Source organism: Lampetra planeri, chromosome 19 (assembly GCF_965212315.1).
Source record: "Lampetra planeri chromosome 19, kcLamPlan1.2.h2, whole genome shotgun sequence".
In the NCBI taxonomy this organism is placed as follows: domain Eukaryota; kingdom Metazoa; phylum Chordata; class Hyperoartia; order Petromyzontiformes; family Petromyzontidae; genus Lampetra; species Lampetra planeri.
Genome location: NC_136125.1, coordinates 10,844,330 through 10,864,189, shown reverse-complemented (window position 1 = coordinate 10,864,189; position 19,860 = coordinate 10,844,330). Strand labels below are relative to the sequence as shown.

The following is a 19,860-nucleotide window of genomic DNA, read 5'->3' as shown; positions in this document are numbered from 1 at the left end:
GTAATCTGTGACAGTAATCTGTGATTGTGATCTGTGATCTGTGATCAGTGATCTGTGACTGTGATCTGTGACTGTGATCTGTGATTGTGATCTGTGATCTGTGATTGTGATCTGTGACTGTGATCTGTGACAGTGATCTGTGATCTGTGATTGTGATCTGTGACTGTGATCTGTGATTGTAATCTGTGATCTGTGACTGTGATCTGTGACTGTGATCTGTGATTGTGATCTGTGATCTGTGACTGTGATCTGTGATTGTGATCTGTGATTGTGATCTGTGATCTGTGACTGTGATCTGTGATCTGTGACTATGATCTGTGACTGTGTTCTGTGACGGTGATCTGTGATCTGTGACAGTGATCTGTGTATGCCACTGCCCCCCACGAGGTGTGAAAGGGTCACGGCGGACATTCGCAGCTGGAAGTAGCAGCGCGCGTCGTCCTGTGTGTGGCCGGTAGTGCGTGTGTACATGTGTGTGTGTACATGTGTGTGTGTACATGTGTACATGTGTGTGTGTGTGTACATGTGTGTGTGTACATGTGTGTGTACGTGTGTGTGTACATTTGTGTGTGTGTACACGTGTGTGTGTACATGTGTGTACGTGTGTGTACGTGTGTGTGTGTACGTGTGTGTGTGTACATGTGTGTGTGTATGTATGTGTGTGTGCACGTGTGTGTCCGGTAGCGCGCTGCGCTACGAACCCCGGGCGAACCGAGTTTTATTCGCGCCCACGGCCCCCAGCACCAAATTATCTGCACCTGTGCTGGGCCTCCCCTAGATCGACTCGGCCTCAAATGAGTACCTGGTGCGGTGTGTAAACATCGCCACTGGGGATACAAAGGCAGCCGGGCTTGGTCCTGGCCACCCACCCCCTCGTGTGCCGTGCCGGCAACAACAGCACTTGCCCCAACAGTCTGTTACAGGCTACACGGGTGATCTTTGTCTTTGGGGAACGGTGGCGTAGCGGTTAGCGCTACGCTGCGCCACGAACCGGGTTCGATTCTCGCTCACGGCCAACACCCGTGACGATTATCTGAACCGGTCCTGGGCCTCCCCTAGATGGACTCGGCCTCAAATGAGTACCTGGTGCGGTGCGTAAAAAAAACATCGCCACTGGGGAGACAAAGGCGGCCGGGCGCGGTGCTGGCCACCCAACCCCCGTGCCGGCCTTTACAGGTGCTCGCTGACAGCACTTGTCCCCGAGCGTCAGCAAAGGCTATCGGGGGGATCTTTGTCTTTGTGCGCGAGTACAGAGGAGTCAATGCGACGTTGATCTTCTGACTCATTGTCATGGAGAGAAGGTCGCGTTGCGTTGCTCTTCACACCATCCTCTCTCTCTCTGTCTCTCTCTCTCTGTCTCTCTCTCTCTCCCTGGGGCTTCTTGTGTTGCTGTTTAAAGGACGCCACAGAGCTGCTGCTGCTGCTGCGTCCGGAGGCATGTCCGACGTTTCGCTCCACGCGCTTGAACGGTCCTAATGTAGTGGCGGCCGGAAAGAGAACAAAAATAAACGACATCTACGTTGATGTCAATTGCACAAGCAGGTGGTAAAGGTTGCTCCGGGAGGTACCGCTCCGTTACTGTACTGAACTTCTATGTCCCCGCGGGCTATGCTCCCCACCAATACCGACCCGCTCTGACCATCGTGGTGAAGTTTGATACAATAACCCATAATTTATTAGTGTTAAAAAAAATCAGGGAACCCATTGATATGGTTGCGGCTATGTTGTAGCACATGGGCCAACACGAACTCCACAGCACGCTGCGACGCATACTACACATCCATTGCTTTATGACAGTAGTTATTTTTTGGGCTTTCATTGCACCTATAAATAGAGCACAGACACGGAGATAGCGAGATAACGGACAAAGGCATGATAGATAGAGAGATAGCATCGGAGCATTGACCGGGGCGCCGTCTGCGCGAATTTACTGAACACAAAGGTCGAGCGACAGAGAGAAGCCGCTGCTGCTGCTTCTTCTTCTGCGCCGTCGGCGATACGAGACGAAGCCGGTGGGGGGGTGACGGCTTCGACCGCTCGCCTCTTGACGATGACTTCTTTGCCATAAGAAGGAGGATACGTACGAAGAAAAGACGAGAGCGAGTCGGTTGTAGTGGCGTGGGGGTGGTGGTGGTAGATGTCTCACTCGACTAGGCACGCAAAGGGGTCGTGCGGTCGAACCCAGTTCACGGACTATTGGCGATGTCCCGTCGTTGTTTATTTGGGAATTCGCGTGTCTCTCTCTCTCTTCCCGTGGTGGTCGCGTGGATTTTTCTCCGAGTTCCTCTCCGGGTTCGCCCCCTCCACCTCCGCCCGTCTTCACGGTTTAGAAACAACACGCGGCGTTACGATGATGTGGCTGCGACGATACATTGCCACGTGTGATGATGATTCCAGCCACGTCAGTGAGCTATCATCACGCGTGGCGAGGTCGCGTCTGTGAACAAGTCAATAGCTCAGCGGGCTTTACCTGGCAAATGCAATAGTTTGATGAAGTATTTTAGTTTCACATCGTATACAGGGCGTACTTTCGTCCAGAACTTTCCGGGGCTGAGCTCCTGAAAATATTTCCTCGTCCATCAACCGCTGTCGTGGGGTGGGGGAGGGAAAGGGGAGTGGGTTATTAGGGCTTGAGTCAGAAAACATTCCACGGGAAATGTGCAGTATACCGTATTAGCCGTGCTGTGGTAGAGAGATCAGCTGTGAACCTGGCCACCTCTAAGTTCGACCACCGGCCACGGTTAACATCTGTGGCGAGTGATTTCTGAACGGGTCCTGGGAATCCGACCACATTTCCTGCTCTCCTCCTTCACCAAACCCGCACTGGCTGGCGCGGTGAAGCAGAGAAATAAACACACTCGGTCTTGAATCCAGGAGAAGATTGACAAATGGCTGTACAGATAATTCCTGTAATAATATTGTACCGTACTACGATATCGATACACACCGGCGGTGTAACTATGGATCGAATTGATTAGGTATTGCCCTGTGAGCCTCATGGCTCACAGTGCTATACCTAATAAATTAAACTGAAATTTAAAACTGAATAATGTCTGAAGCATTACGATGTATGCATGCATCGGACTGCGTGCGTACGAATACTAATCTATAGATTCCTGCACTGTATATTGCATGTGGTGGATTCACGCGAAGCTGTCTAGCCTATCGCGCAATTGCAATGACAGCGATGAAGATGAACACATGGCTCAGAGAAGAAACGGAAATGACAGACACCCTAATTGCGTGGGAGAAGCAAGTTGACTTTGACAGGACACGTCATTGATAGGGCAATGATCGAGGGACGAGGCTGGTGCGAGGCAACGGCGGCCACGGAATAGGAACGCTTCGGAGATGAAGGGCATCGAAGGAGATGGAGCGATGAAATCAGCTCGAGTGAAGTGGCTCGGTGCGGATCCTTCGGTGGTGGAATTGCGAGAGTTGGCGGCAGCTTGGGAGTGGACTTCCACTAGGCAGTAGATTGACCGTGGATGATGGTGACGATGATTCAAATTGTTTCCGATCAGTTGCACTGCCTTCTCGGCTCGAGGCATAAGAATAAGAATTTACATTTGTAAGGCGCATTTCAACCGTAGACCCCAACGCGCTCCGCATGTGGAAAACCACTAAATAAACAGAACCTGCAGGGTTAACGGCCGCAACTGTTTGGGGGGTAAAGGTCAACTTAAAGAGGCGAGTTCTTTTTTTTCAAGACAGACTTTAATATATCTAACGACTGCGGTTGTCTGATTAGCAAAGGCAAAAAAAAAGCGCTCCAAAGCTTGGCAGCTGCACTGGCGACATCGCGATCACCCCAGGACAACGAGCCTTGTCACGTGCGCACGTTGAACTTTGATTTAAAGCTTTCGTGACCGCAGGGATTCATATTCTTAGTTCTTACGTGACTTGACCGAAAGAACCAAGAATACGTTGAACTTCTTTCGCACAGTACGTAGGCCAACGGTGCTACGGCCGCATCGCTCTCTTGTAGAATCTTTGGGAGGTGAGCGAGGCAGAAGCCAGGCGATGTCCTTCAAACGGGTGACCGCCAGGCCCTGCCAGGTGCCGTAGTAGGCACGGGGGGGGCAGTTGGAGTGTCAGGTGGCTCCATCTTCCGGCTCCTCCGATGCCCTTCCCGCATGAAGCCACTCGTTAGCGGTGCTGCTCCAACTTCGCAATTGCAATGTCATTTCTGAAAGGCGGCGGGCGGGCGGGCGGGGTGGAGAATAACAGTCTTGAGAAAATGAGCGCGCTTGGACACGGGCCCAAGGACGATCCACTTGCGTACGACGAGGTGCCAGGAGCCGCTGTCGCGCGCGCGAGGCGATGAGTCCGACTCAACAGTCACGGAGAGCCGCGGTCGGATTTCACCCGGTAAAGAGCAAGCGCTGTTCTGTTGCATTACGACTTGCAAATATTTGCCCCCCCGTCGCTTGCGACCCAATGAGCAAGTCACCAGGAATGTGCTCGATCTGGTCACATCTCCTGAGCAAACAAGATTGAGCCTGGGCAACCCCTGAATGTGTGACCACACATGGGAACAGGTGTCAAAGGCTACGTGGCTGTGCTCCGTTCTTGCCAGCAGAGGGCACTACAGAAACATCTATTGAAGTATGTTATATGTCCCCCCCACCCCACCCCTCCACGTCAATGCTCCCCACCGTCGCCAAGCGGCACTGAACAGCGTGGTGAAGTATGGTCAAACAACCCAAATGAGCGGCGCTGTGCGGGGAAGCTCTCGTTCATCCAGCAGTGGATTGACAACAGGACTGTGCATGCACGTGCAGACATCGCTGTAAAGTGGGAAGCCACATGCCACTCACATAGCCAATCACTGTCCTACTTACACACCGACCTTACCACCTAACCACTCACCACACTAATCTACTAACCCAACCACCGCACCTCCGATTAGCACGGTTGGCACGTACTGTGCGAAAGAAGTTCAATATACATACCACACTAAACCGGCCAAACCACCGATCCAACGACCCAACTAATAACCCAACCACTTACTTAACAACTGACCCGTTCGCTTCTCTAGAAGTGCCTTCGCAACCACTAACTCGTCCACCAAACCCACTCACCGGCCGAACCGCTGACCCACCCATCCACCACCCATCTCCCCCACCCATTCACCCATCCCAGCCAAACCGGCACCATTCTACAGAAACCTCCTCCCCCGGCTCCCCCGATGTTCGTTGTCTGCCCGCTGCTTACTTCCACTGCCTCTTTTGTACTGAAATTCCACAGCCCGGCGCGAAACGCGAAGACGCTCTGAGTCATTCACGCCACGTGCACGCGCGAAACACACAACACACACACAACACACACACTCCACACAACACACACCACACACACAACAGACACCACACACACCACACACAACACACACACCACACACACAACAGACACCACACACACCACACACACACCACACACACCACACACAACACACACACCACACACACATACACCACACACACCACACACAACACACACACTCCACACACACACAACACACACACAACAGACACCACACACACCACACACAACACACACACCACACACACAACAGACACCACACACACCACACACACACACCACACACACACCACACACACCACACACACACAACACACACACACCACACACACATACACCACACACACCACACACACACAACACACACACGCCACACACACAACACACACCACACACACACACACCACACACACCACACACACACAACACACACCACACACACACACCATACACACCACACACACATACAACACGCACACATACACCACACACACCACACACACACAACACACACACACCACACACACAACACATACATCGCTCGCTCTGCGAAACATGGTAATTCAATCACAGATATCCCCCGGTGAAATATAACCAGGGAGTAAATGACTTCACTCGCGGTAGGCTGGATTATCTCAATATCGCATTTGCAAAGCGTCTCTTACTCGTCCTTCTCGAATATAACCTCTGCGCTGGACGTCCAGAATCAGACTCTTCATTTAAACCGGAGGAATCCGATGAGCTATGAAGCTCTTTCTTGACCCGACGCGAACTGTCGTCAGCTCTGCGATGCACAACTCGTAACTACAGACACACAAGCCTCTGATATGGTATAGTTACATAGCATATTGAACTCGGCGTAAACAATAAACATTCCCTAAAGAAGGCGAGTTATACATTTGCTACCGGTGACAGTACACACTGGTATTATTTATTTTGAATTCAACTAACATATACACGTATTGACGTCTAAGTGCGTACTTTACATACGGAGTATCGTGAGCGAGCGACTCATGTCAATTATGACGGTGTTCTGGAAGAGCCCGAATGTTGCAATTTGGCATAAATATTGCCGAGAATTGAAGACGTAAAATCAATTAAAACTAAAAATGATGACGGACGCCTGTGTTGCGCCCGAAACGTCGTGATTTCTTTTCATTTCTACCCACGTGACTTTACCGAAAGAACCAAAGAGTATGGATCCCTGCAGTCACGAAAGCTTAAAATCAAGATAAAAAATGGTCAACTTTGGATCCCCCAAAGGACTGTTTCAGACATCACTCGCCACTGATGATGTTAGCCGTGCCTGGGAATCTAACTTAATTCGCCCAATCCGAATGCGCATTAAGTGCATGTTCAGAGCACAGCTAGTATAACACACGTGTATATATATACATAGCCGTGGCATCATATACGGCGCAGTACAGCCGTTTGCCAATCCACTGCTGGATGATGGTCTGCCCCGCGCCGTGTGGGCTATGGGGTCAACAGGTCAAAGTGATCTCCTGCTCACGTGAGCATTGATGCCGTTTCTCAGCTCTGAGCTCGTGCGAGAAACTGTGGCCTTCCCTACAGAGTATATTTCTACGAGGCTGGTACTAATTTTATCGACCCCCGCATTGATGATGGGCTGAGTAACCCCCACCCCGCCCGCCTCCCCCCAACCAGGATTTGAACTCTCCACCTACAGATTGGGAGCCTTTCGCTCTGCCGTTGACACACACCTGGCCAGGTCGACAAACATATCGTCAAATATTTGCGCGCGCGCGTGCGTGCGAGTATGATGATCACTGCGCCACCGCTCCCCCCCCGCCGCAGCCTCCGTTCTTATCGTCACTGCGCATCTCGGCACGTTCCGCACACCACCGTGGTGGGGGGGGGGTGACGGGCTGGAGAGAGAGGAGAGAGACAGGGGGGGGGGGAGCGATGTTACGCTCTCTAAAAGTGCCGAGGGCTCGGGAATATATGACCCAATTTGCCAATTACTGTGCAGTTGCCATTTATAGGTCCGTTAAGCGGCGCAACTCAACATGACGGAGAACATTTATATTAACACTCGTCCGTCGCGCGCAGTCGGGGTGTGTTGTTGTTCGTGGGGAGCGGTGGCGCAGCGGTTAGCGATTCACCCCCCTCGCTGTCATCCACCGGTGAAGATTATCTGAACCGGTACTGGGCGTCTCCTAGGCCGACTCGGCCTCAAATGAGTACCCCCTCATGTGCCATAGGCGCTGCTGCTCGCTAACAGCACTTGCCCCAACAGTCTGTTAAGGCTACACGGGAGATCTTTGAGCAAACAGACTTTGTGCCCATACACACACTGCTTGAATAACAACACGGTATATATGGCTGCACACAGATACATATACATACACAGTCAAATAGCCTCTTTGCCCAGGCTGGTATAACCTTGATACATTTCAAGAAGTGTGTTCACAATTCTTCGATACGAATGTTCTTCGTTGCTGGTTGTTTGAGTGATTGGGCGCCTGTCCTCAGCAACTGTTTTAACTCATCATCATCATCACCAGCCAAGATCAATAATAATCATCATCATCATCATCAGCCAAGATCAATCCTCATCATCATCAACCAAGATCAATCCAGCATTCTGTATACACCAACATTGAATATCTGTGCATGGCATGTGTATATATATTTCATCATTTAAATATTAAAGTCGTAGAGTACTGCATATGTGACTTACCTACCAGATACCATCATTTAAATACCGCAGCAATTTAATATCACGTTCGTCAGAGTTTAAGCAATGTTACGCGTTAAATTATACAGTATATGCATTTAAATGACAGTTTGTAAAGCATATATAACCAGCATATAAACAAGGTTTATAGTGCACTATATATAAAGCACAAGTATTCACGTAACCATTTAGATGGTATAATCACACTCATTTAACTATTACAGCACATTACATTGTAAGTATGAGCATTTATATAAAGGTGTTTCCAGCATATCCGTCAGCATTTTAATTCCCTTCTGTTTCATATCTATACCAGAATTTAAACAAGTTATAATTTTATATATGTTTTCATAAGATAATTTTATTGTCGGTTTGCATCGCATGCATGCACAGTGCATGTGCAAGACTTCACGCAACCCAGTGCTGGATGAATGGCCACCCCACGCCGTGCTGGTCGGGGTTTTATATTTGTGACGATGTTGGGTAAGAGGATCCCATCGATACAACCGCTTAAAACCGAGCGATTCATACTTTGGCGCTTGCATCGTGCGTGTGCTGGTTGCCACTTGGCAGACCTTGATCGTTACTGGTGAGGCAAGGCCATAGCATAGGCTGTCCACGGTGTAGACCGATCAGTTTCAAAGACAATGCATACATACATTTCGATTTAAAGCTTTCGTGACTGCAGGGATTCATCTTCTTGGTTCTTTCGGTAAAGTCACGTAGAAGGGAAGTAATAAAATAATAAAAATAAAACATAATAAAATAATTCTCACGACGTTTCGGCTACAACGCAAGCAGCCGTCTTCAGGTGAAGAATGAGACACTGCCAAGCTTGGAGCTTATATATAAGCTGGGTTGGAGGTGGAAGAAGAGCGCCTTAACAAAATAATGTGCATATCTTGATATGCGCATATCTTGATATGGACAAGCTTGGCAGTGTCTCATTCTTCACCTGAAGACGGCTGCTTGCGTTGTAGCCGAAACGTCGTGAGAATAATTTTATTATGTTTTATTTTTATTATTTTATTACTTCCCTTCTACGTGACTTTACCGAAAGAACCAAGACAATGCATACATATATTATCAAAGCATATGTGTGTGCATGTTTCACTACACGTATGTGTGGTTCGTGCAGTCTTGGTGCCTCGCAATGTGTGTGTCTATTTGGTGTTTTAATATCTCGACGCCTGTAATCTTGCCAGAAATTATAAAGTAGTTTTAATAGATATATATAACCAGTTGTATTGGTACATAAAGCAGCATTTGAATAGCAGTTTGTGTAGGACATGTACCAGCGTGTTTTATATATATGAGTATTTAAATTAACAACTTGTGTGGTGTATATATATGTCAATTTATAGAGACTATATAAGTTGTACAACATATGTACTAGCATTGAAATAACGGTGTGTATAGCATGCGAATAAAACACCCACCATAGTGTATGATAAATGTATGTATATATAGCAGCAATTAAGTAGCTGGCATTTCTATAACAATGTATTCAGCATAGAATTCTAAAGCTGACAAGTACTTTTCACGACTAAAAATATTCTTATAAGCCACAACACTGCTTACGTGAATGCAAATATATTTAAATTTAAATTTCAGTTAACAATTTTATAATTACAACTTTTCATTACGACGATTCGATTACTGATCAATACAATATGTCGTTGGATACATTATGGACAAATATCACAATAATAATAATAATAATTTTCACGTGAAACATTATTACCGATTAATGGAAGCCCCGCGGTTGCTGTTTCAAGAGGAAAAAAACACAAGCAGTAACATGTTAGATGCAAATAAGAGTAATTCTTTCGTGATCTATTAAATCACGTTTATTAATACAGGAAAATAAAGCCGGCCATCTGAGTTTGATTCCAAGGCATGGTGGTTCACATGCTTGTCGAGTAATTTCTCGCGGCCTTTAGCGTCACACTCCACGGGAGGCCAACTACTTGGTTCACTGATTCTGGGGACCGTCTCCTTTGTTCGTGTTCATCGCGAGACCTACATCCACGTGGGACTGTAAGCTGAGCCGGCCCTTGTCAGAATGACGGCGATGACCCGTCACGCGGTCATCTCTGCGGTCAACAAAATTGTAACTTTTATTCTTCTGAATGTTCGAGTTCGGCTCTATTTGTGGCAACATTTTATCGTTCAATCCCATCGGGAACATTGTTAGAATGCCCACCTGTCACCCGGTCAGCAGCGCCTATGCGTGTCACACATAAACGTTACGTGGGTAAGATTTGGTTACATTCAGGGCTTCAACTCAGCCGGGTGGGATCGGGTCACTGACCCTGGAAAAAATGCCCTCACCCCGGCACGCCGCAAGCAGTAAACATCTCGCTATGACTGCGGCTTCCAGTCACGTGCAACAGAGTCCATAGTCTACCAGCGACTCGGAATATATTTGGTGAGAATTTCAATCCATCACGTCGAGGAAACGCAACGCGTCTTGTTCTCTGTCAAGTTAGTATCGACACAACTGAGTGACCGTGTGTGTATTGTATCGGTCGTTCACGTGACGCAAGTTCACCACAGTTGTTCGACGTAGCAGCTGCCTCTGTGTTGGAATAGCGAACTTCACACGCGCGCGCACAAAGACGAAATAAAAGTCCCCTCTGTAGCCTACGTAGACTGTTGGGGTAAATCGCTGTTTGCGAGCACCTATTGAGGCGTGGACGGCCCACACCCAGGCAGCCTCTGCTTCCCCAGTGTTGATGTTTACACACATCAAGGCCGAGTCGACCTAGAGGAGGCCCAGCACCGGATCCGATATCGCTCGTCCACTGATGTTAGTCATGGGCGGGAATCGAACCCAGGTGGCTGCCTTTGCAGCGCAGCGCGGATGACACTTGTTGGAACGTCGACCTGGATGTAGCGCACACAGACGGCACACTCTCGACAAATGCACAGCACCTAACCGCAGCTCTCGTAATTCCAACACAGAAACAACGGCCGCATTATACACCACACAGACACTGCCACAAGCCTCACACATGGCAGATTACACTCATATCACGAGCAACTCATGCCGGTATGAACACACACACAGAGCACCATCAACGCGAACACACGCCCTGTAAACACACGTCCGTAGAGTGAACAACGTCTCACACGCATACAAATACAAAGATCCCCCGTATAGCCTTAACAGACTGTAAGGGCAAGTGCTGTTAGCGAGCACCTATGAAGGCCGGAATTGTCTACGAGGGGGTGGGTGGCCAGCATCACGCCCGACCGCCTTTGTCTCCCCAGTGTCGATGTTTACACATCGCATCAGGTGCTCATTTGAGGCTGAGTCGACCTAGGGGAGGCCCAGGACCGGTTCAGATAATCGTCACTGGGTGTTAGCCGTGAGCAGGAATCGAACCCGGGTCGCCACGTTCATAGCGCAGCGCGCTAACCGCTACACTACCGCTCCCCACACACACACACACGCGTGCACATACACACACACATGCCTCCCCTCCCCTGCCCGCCCGCGTGGCGCGTGACCCGGTGCGCGTGTCCCCGTGTGTGTCGCGCGCCCCAGCAGGGAAGACCCGCACCAAGGACAAGTACCGTGCCGTATACTCGGACCACCAGCGCTTCGAGCTGGAGAAGGAGTTCCACTTCAACCGCTACATTAACATCCGCCGCAAGGCCGAGATCGCCGCCTCGCTGGGGCTCACCGAGCGCCAGGTAATTCGTAACGAACGCCCGCCGCGGTGGCTAGGAGATGTTAACTACCTCTCCTGGTATACAGGAGGGCCGTGGGTTCGATCCCGACACTGACGCCTGCTGCTGTATATTTGGAGTTTGCGTGTCTCTCTTCCCGTGGTCACGTGGATTTTTCTCCAGGTCCTCCGGTTTTTTCCCTCCACATTTAGAAACGACGTCACACGTTTAGGGTATCCTGGCTGCTGCTGTACATTTCCACGCGATGAGCCACTTCCTTGGGCCATCGTTTGTGACTAGGTGGCTTCTGGTAAAATAAAAAAAATAGTTTAATATATACACAGCAGGACGGGAACTCGTGTAGGGGCAGTGGCAATGGTGGAGCCAGGATTTTCAGGTAGGGGGGGGGGCAACCCCTCCAGCAATGAAAAATGATAGAGGAGTTGTTAGTAAGTAAGGACCAGTTGGGTCGAGGCTCAAAAGAAAGCCGCCCCTTGGTATGGACCAATCAGTTTCAAGGACAATGCATATATTATCATCATGTGTTTTTTTGTTTGCATTTGACTGCAGGTATTGTGGTTAATGCAGACATGAATCCTTGTAAAAGGTTTCAGGTTTGTTGCCAGAAAAAAATGGAAAAACCCTATTATTATATTTTGGTACTGGCAAAGGAGGTCCAATGATATAGATGCTCACCCCGAGCCCTCATTACTTTGACAGTGCATTGTATTTGAGCTGTACGCCTTTTGGCGTCCTCTGGTCGAGCACCAATTGGGTCGAGGCTCAAAAGAAAGCCGTCCCTGGGTGTGGACCATTCAGTTTCAAGGACAATGCATATATTATCATAGTGTGTTTTTTTGTTTGCATTTGACTGCAGGTATTGTGGTTAATGCAGACGTGAATCCTTGTTAAAAGGTTTCAGTTTTGTTGCTAGAAAAAAGGGGAAAACCCCTAGATTTGAAGCTATCGTGACTGCAAGGATTCATATTCTTAGTTTTTTCGGTAAAGTCACGTAGGTAACTTTATAGCACGATAGCTGTATCTTACTTGATACAGCTATCGTGCTGTGACGGTTCCACCTGAAGACGGAAGCTTGTGTTGCCTCCGAAACGTCGTGATTTTATTTTATTTTTATTTTACTTTCATTAATTTAAATTTAAATTTTTTACCTACGTGACTTTAGCGAAAAAACTAAGAATATGGGGAAACCCCTATTTTTATTATACTCCCCACCTCTTCCAGCGCGTCTCCCCGCCGTGGCCGAGTAGACCAAAACCGCCGTCTGGAAGGGGGCTGTCTCGAGCTCCCTTTGGCGGAGGCCCTTCCACCAGCAGTGACGTGAGCGAGACATTGCAGGGCTGCGCCTTGTCCCTTTCCTTCACCGATAAACCATCATACATCTTCTTGGTTCTGTCGGTAAAGTCACGTAGAAGGGAAATAATCAAATAATACAAATAAAACATAATAAAATAATTCTCACGACGTTTCGGCCACAACGCAAGCAGCCGTCCTCAGGTGAAGAACAGGTGTGTCGGAAAGACAGCGTCTGAAACGTCGTGAGAATTATTTTATTATGTTTTATTTTTATTATTTTATTATTTCCCTTCTACGAGACTTTACCGAAAGAACCAAGAAGATGAATCCCTGCAGTCACGAAAGCTTTAAATCGAAATTAAACCACCATACGTTGCGTACGTTGAACTTCTTTCGCACCGTACGAAGCCGACCACGCTAATCGGAGGTGCGCGGGGTGGGGTCGGGGAGGAGGACAACAAACTAAACACAAAACGCAGTTTTAAAGAAATTAATTTTCAATGTAGATGATTTAAAAGTGCATCGCTCCAGTGGCTTCCGAATATTGACCCACGTGCTGGCACGCTTCCAGCGGCCCAATCGTGTGGGTGAGGGCGTCTCCGAATGCTCACGCCTGCTCAGAGACGTTGCAACGAGCATTGATTTGCCACTCTGCTGCTCTGCCTTTGTCCTCGATGTCGATGTTGTTGTTGTTGTTCCTTTGTGTTCAGTGTGATCTCACCTCGCAGATTGTACCTCCCGTGGCACGGATTAAAACGTGCCCGCCGTCACGCTCGCCCCGCCCGACTCCCACGTGTCGCTCGACTCCCGTTATGGTTAATCTTTACACAATTAAGCTATTGTCAGCCGCGATACCAAAAACGCATTGGCCGCATGATTTATCCCATTCGAGGGCACAACAGGCCACGGGGCGTCTCTGTTTTTTTATTACTGCGGCTCTCTCCCGTTGGGAGAAATTAACACTGGCGCGCCTGTGTGTGTACATATATATGTGTGTGTGTACATATATGTGTGTGTGTGTGTGCACACTGGCAGATCCATTTATAGATGCCCCACTAAAACAATAGACAGGTATTTATAGGGTAGAACATTCGTTGTTTTCTCATCGTATAAGCCTTGGCATCCATCAACGCTTTCCCGTCAATCCGTGGCAAAGCCTGTCCGCTGGGAGGCAGGCCACGGCACGGACACCCTCCAGGGTGGCATCATCGCGAACGTGACCGGGGAACGTCAGCTGCACGGATACAACGCGAAACAGATGCCTTGCAAAACACCGCGTTGACTGTAGGGGTCTGCGTGCGCGTGCTCTATCATCTGTGGATTGTAGCCTCGGTAACCTGGGGGAGAGATTGGGGGGGGACCAGTGGTGTTGATTTGGCGGGGGCGTGGGGGGGGCATACCCAACAAGTTCAGAGACCACTGCTCTAAGCGTCTGCACACCGATCTCAAGCCACGTGAATGATCGTTGCACGCTTCGTCCGACGCAGCCGACAACCATCCCATGATGCGTAAATGTGAGGTTTTCGACAGCACCTGTTGAATGGATTGGAAAACCTTTGGAAGCCAGTGGGGTATCTATAAATGACTCGCCAATGGCATGTGTCACGTAGCCCAGTGTATACATGTGCTTAGGTTTTAATTGTCGTCAGCCATACGTTCTCACTGCTGGCTGGCAACACTGCACAGCGATCGACAAATGAAAGGGCACTCCCTGGCTGAAGCGATCACGGTCGCGTTCGAAGGCAGTGGGAAGGAGGAGCACCGTTACTCGATTGGCTAGGAGGGTAAAGTTAGGGATGATGGTCAGAGGGAGAGCGAGTGCTAATAATGGTTGGGTGGATATTTGGTTCGGATTAACATCACAGGGAGGGCTCGTACTAGCGACCGGTTTGGTTATGTGTTAGGAGTAAAGTGATGGTCGTTGGTTGGGTTAGTTATAATGGCTACTTAGCTAATTGGTTAAGGGGTAGTGATAATATTAGTGGCTGGCTGACTGGTCAATTAATGTTCGGGTCATTGATCAGCCTGTATATTTGGAGTGTGAATGTTCTCCCCATGGTCGTGTGGATTTTTCATTTAGAAACATACCTTTCGAGTATTTAGCTGCTATACATTTCCACACGATGAGCCACTTTGTTGAGCTATCATTTGTGGCGAGGTCGCTTCTGAAAAATAGCTATACAGCTCAGCGGGCCTTACCTGCTCAAATAAAAATAGCTTTCGTTTAGTGTTTGGGTCATTGGTATGGCGAGTACAAGCGGCCGGTTGACTGGCCAATTATGATTCGTGCCATCATTTGACTGAGTTGTTTGCTCCATTCCAAAACTGCAAGCCCCTCAAGCCCTTTGTCACAATATCGGATTTCGAAGCGTTCCGGCTGCTCCCCGTTCCCGGTATCCACAGCACCGCTCACCTATCTCGCCGTTCTCCCTGTCGCACACGCGCAGGTCAAAATCTGGTTCCAGAACCGAAGGGCGAAGGAGAGGAAGTTGATCAAGAAGCAGCTGCAGCAGCAGCAACATCAACAGCAGCAGCAGCACCAGCAGCAGCAGCAGTCGGTGATCCAAACGGCGATCGTGACGGGTCACGATGGCACGCTGCACGATCCCGATTCTCTGGTGTCCGTGCCGGGCATGAACGACGTGCACGTGGTCAACATCGAGACGGTGCAGCGATAACAACGCGGACGCACCACTCCCGCCCGCTCGCTCGCTCTAAATATATAAACGCACGCAAAGAATCTCCGCGACAGCGGCAGCAAAGACGCTGTACCACACGCACGCACGCGCGCGCACAAGGCGGCGACGGGAAGAGAATCGAACTACCTGGGAAGGCGCCCAGCGCGGCGTACGGATCACGCGAGTCAGTCACCCCCGTTGGCGAGGTACAGACACAAGCAGGTGATGGACGGCTCCAGACGACTCCTCTGGTCGTGTGAGAGAATCACTGCCAGGGCCAAGTGGCGGCTCCTCGTGTGTGTGTGTGTGTTTTGGTGCACCTCCCAGGAAATTTAACAAAAATAAATGGGGGGTGGGGGAGGGGGGATTTGGATGGGGGGGGGGGCCTGTGGAGGGGGGGGGGGGGCACCACGCAACTTTTGTGACTTCATGCATTTCCTTTGACGAAGAGCGTTGTAAATGTATAGCTGCGTGTGTGTGTTTTAATGCTTGCTTGTTTGGTTTGTTCTGCTCGTTTTTGAGAGCACGTGGTTTGGTTAATCATAGCAAATAACGGAATAGAGCTCTTCTTATCTGCTGTAACGTGACGGGGGTGGGGAGGGGGGGGTGAACATCGCGGATCCTATTATGCGCGAACATATTCTAGATTAGAGCGGATAATAGGAAGAATCGGTGCCGTGGATGATAGGAGTGATTCATGGACCCAATGGCTCACGGATTGGAGGAGTCGCGAGTAATATGGTTGTGGATAAGAGGAGTTCTAACAGACACCCACGTGGTGACGTTTGACCTGTGAATACAGCTTTCCCTGTCGATGTTGCACAGCTGCATGATGACTCGTTTCTATAAATAGCCGAGTAGTGCTCCGGCCATCAGAGACGGAACGCTCTTTTTTTCTCTTTCGTTACCTCTCGTTATACATAATTAACATTACAGTATAGGCCTCTGCAATAGCCCCCGTACCTTGATTGATCATTTTATATATTTAGGGCCATCCTTTAAAAATGGAAGATGTGGCTGTAAGAGTAAAGTGCTGTCTGCTGCAGACAAGAGAGGCAGTCTAGACGACTTTATACTGATCCACGTCTACCCATCTGCACGTGCAGATCAATACCAGACGAACTAAGATGATGGTTACGTGGTATAATGGTTATATGGATGGCTGGAAGCTTCGCTTGAAAAATGACCACCTTGGAAGCACTAACAACTTTTGACTGATGGCTTAAAAATTGCACAGCGGTCACGCGCGAGAGTTGCCTTTGCCAAGTCATGCAAACTTTAATTGAGATAAATAACCACGAAACAATTCAACACACTCGTCAAGATAAATAGGTGGATGACCTCACAGTCCGTGGAGGCTAGAAACCTTTTATGAATATTTTCTTTTTGTAACAAACAAGCGAAGTAATACATCATTGTTAAATAATTATGGTCATTTTCTTTCAGCGCCTTGTCAATCCACACTAATGATGTCGGTTATCGGGGTTGTTTGACCATATTTCTCCACGCTGATCAACGACGATGGGTTAAAGGGACCAGTGATGGTGTCAACTCGTCAATTATGTGTTAGCCGTGGCCAGGAATCGAACTCAGGTTTGCCCGGGCTTATACTGCTCCACTCCCAAGTTAAATTACTTATCCTGAAAATGTCATGCAAATTGGAGCACAGTCCAGAATAATCTTGATAGAGGCCAATAATAATCGCGTACCTATTTAAGATAAATACTTAGAGCCTCAGTGACTAACAGTAAAACTAAATATATACGAGTACCGTGCCAATAAATCCAACCACTATTACGTGTAAAGTTATCTTCGCCCTGCTGATAAGATCCAAAAGGTCGAATCCAGTCCAGTCATGGCATGTTCGACCAAACGATACCGGATAACGTGGGTCGCGAAGGATGATTGTTTGGCCGATGAACGAAAAAGCAAAACGTTATATATCTATAAATTCTACTACGTGGAGAAACAGAGCTGAACTCATCATTTTTGTTTTGTTTACAAGATGAAGACATGCATCGACGTCATGCAGCCTCCCTCCCATCCACTCCGCTGTTGAGACCCAAGAGGCTGTGGTTGTAAAAGTCTTTTTTTTCTCTCTCTCTCTCATTCGGTTAAATATTTAAACGTCTGACAAAACAACTGATTTGCTCGACTGCATGCGACGTCTGTGACACGCGCACGCACTCGCCTTGTGGCCAAGACCTTTTTTCTTTATCGCTGAGCATGTGGACAGTGACAGATGCCCTTTAGAAAGCTTCGGCAGATGGTTATTAACTGACAGAACCTCAGCTCCAACCAGGTGAGAGGGCCCATTGAGAGCGAATGTAAGACTTGAGTTACAAGAGCATGCAGAAAAGTGGCTCGCCTGCTATACTTGGAGTCGTGGGTTCCATCCCGACCCTGACGCCTGCTGTATATTTGGAGTTTGCGTGTCTCTCTCCCCGTGGTCGAGTGGATTTCTCTTCGGGTCCTCGGATTTTTCTCTACACATTTAGAACCATGCGTTGAGAGGATTTGGCTGCTGTAAATTTGCACGTGATCAGCCACTTCATTGAACTATCATTTGTGGCCAGGTTGCTTCTGAATAAAAGCTGTATAGCTCAGTGGGCCCTATGTGGTAAAATAAAAAAAATAGTTGAATGTATGTTGAACTTCTTTTGCACCGTATTTAGCCAACCGTGTTAATCGGAGGTGCGGGGGAAGGACAACAAACTAAACACAAAAAGCAGTTCGAAAACAACGCAGGTATGTGCGACGTACAATAAGGCATGCCGACAAGAACGACAACACGAGGCTCATTGAAACATTACGCAAATCAGTTGTTGATCTATTTTCGGTGTCTCTCGCGTTAGTTTCTGTTGGACGTTGCTGTAACGCAGGGTTTAATTTCTCACAGAATATATCCAGGTGACCCCCCCCCCCCCACTGCCCCCCCCCCTCCCCACCTTCTCCTGGAGGAGAAATATTTTCCGGAGCTCAGCCCCATCATCTCCCTCCAACCCCCCTCACTTTCCCCCTCCCCTCCCCCGCGCACAACTCCAGCTATAATTAAATCCCTGGTTGTAAGGCACGCGCTCCGAACACCATCCACTCCTGAGGTATTTTGCTTGTTTGTATTTTAAAGTGCTCAATAGGACACTGGGTAACGCATAGGACACACGGACCACCGCACTCACTGCCCAGTCTCAAGAGAGAAATGCAGGGTGGGCCAAAAGTCAGGACACATAGCGTTATGATGTTTATTTTCGCACGTCGCATCGGGTGATTTAATTTACTTAAAGTAATGTTCAAACTGACTTGAATTTATATGAATGCATGCGTGCATGAATTATCGTTGGAAATTAATGTAGGACATTTTTTAAAGATTTCAGCTGCCTTCTTTAGCTTATATAAAACATTTCGTCTTTCGTACATTTTCTTTAAATTTGTATGTCATCTGAAAAGGAATAAGAAGAAAATCAGATATTAATAACGATAATAGATGCAATATTCAATTAAAGAATAAATAATTACTGTGTTATAATGCCAGTGTTTAAAATAAATGAAATATCCATGTGTCTTGACTTTTTGGCCACCCTGTATAGAATATGGCTCGCATTCCCGTTGCAGCCCAATTGTGAACCTTAAACACGGACATCCGAATACATTTTAAAGTAACATAAGTGTATCATCAAAATCACGTGAATCTACTTACGTGGCAAAGGTGATGATGATGATGATAAAAAGTCCCAGGTATTTTGTTATCTTACAATGAAAAAATATCAAACGTCCCTTGGCTGTTCTGTTTTCACATGGGAAAATATATATATATAATACGAAGAATGTTGCATTGTTTTATGCGAAACAACGTCAATTAAACAGAACTTTAAAAAAAACGCGTTGCTTTATGTACAACAACATGGCAAAACTTTATTGTAATGTCCCACTAAAGATACAATTATTCGATGTTAACTTTTGAAAATGTAACAAAAGACCAAAAAAAAACCGATTAAGCAATCAACATCAACATCGGTCACAGCAATTTTTAAACTCGCATGTATATACATATATATACCGGTGAATATTATATGCACGTACAAAACGTCTTTTACAATAAAAAAATAATACAATTTACATAGGCCTATAAATATACGTCAATGTATACAGGTTATCTTGCTTGAGAGA

At 47.9% G+C, this 19,860-nt stretch overlaps 1 protein-coding gene across 2 annotated transcripts in view; it reads left to right on the top strand.

The window, feature by feature from the left end:
• The window catches only part of LOC144724109 (homeobox protein CDX-2-like), a 28,546-nt gene extending 12,493 nt beyond the window's left edge, over nucleotides 1-16,053 (top strand). Inside the window, exons 2-3 of one of the 2 annotated variants that reach the window (XM_078602991.1) lie at nucleotides 11,580-11,725; nucleotides 15,463-16,053. In XM_078602991.1, coding sequence (XP_078459117.1) covers nucleotides 11,580-11,725; nucleotides 15,463-15,693 — 377 coding nt within the window. In that variant the 3' untranslated portion in view covers nucleotides 15,694-16,053. Of the gene's footprint in view, nucleotides 1-11,576; nucleotides 11,726-15,462 lie in introns of both variants that reach the window. The other variant, XM_078602990.1, reaches the window with a different exon arrangement.
• The last annotated feature ends 3,807 nt before the right edge of the window (nucleotides 16,054-19,860 follow it).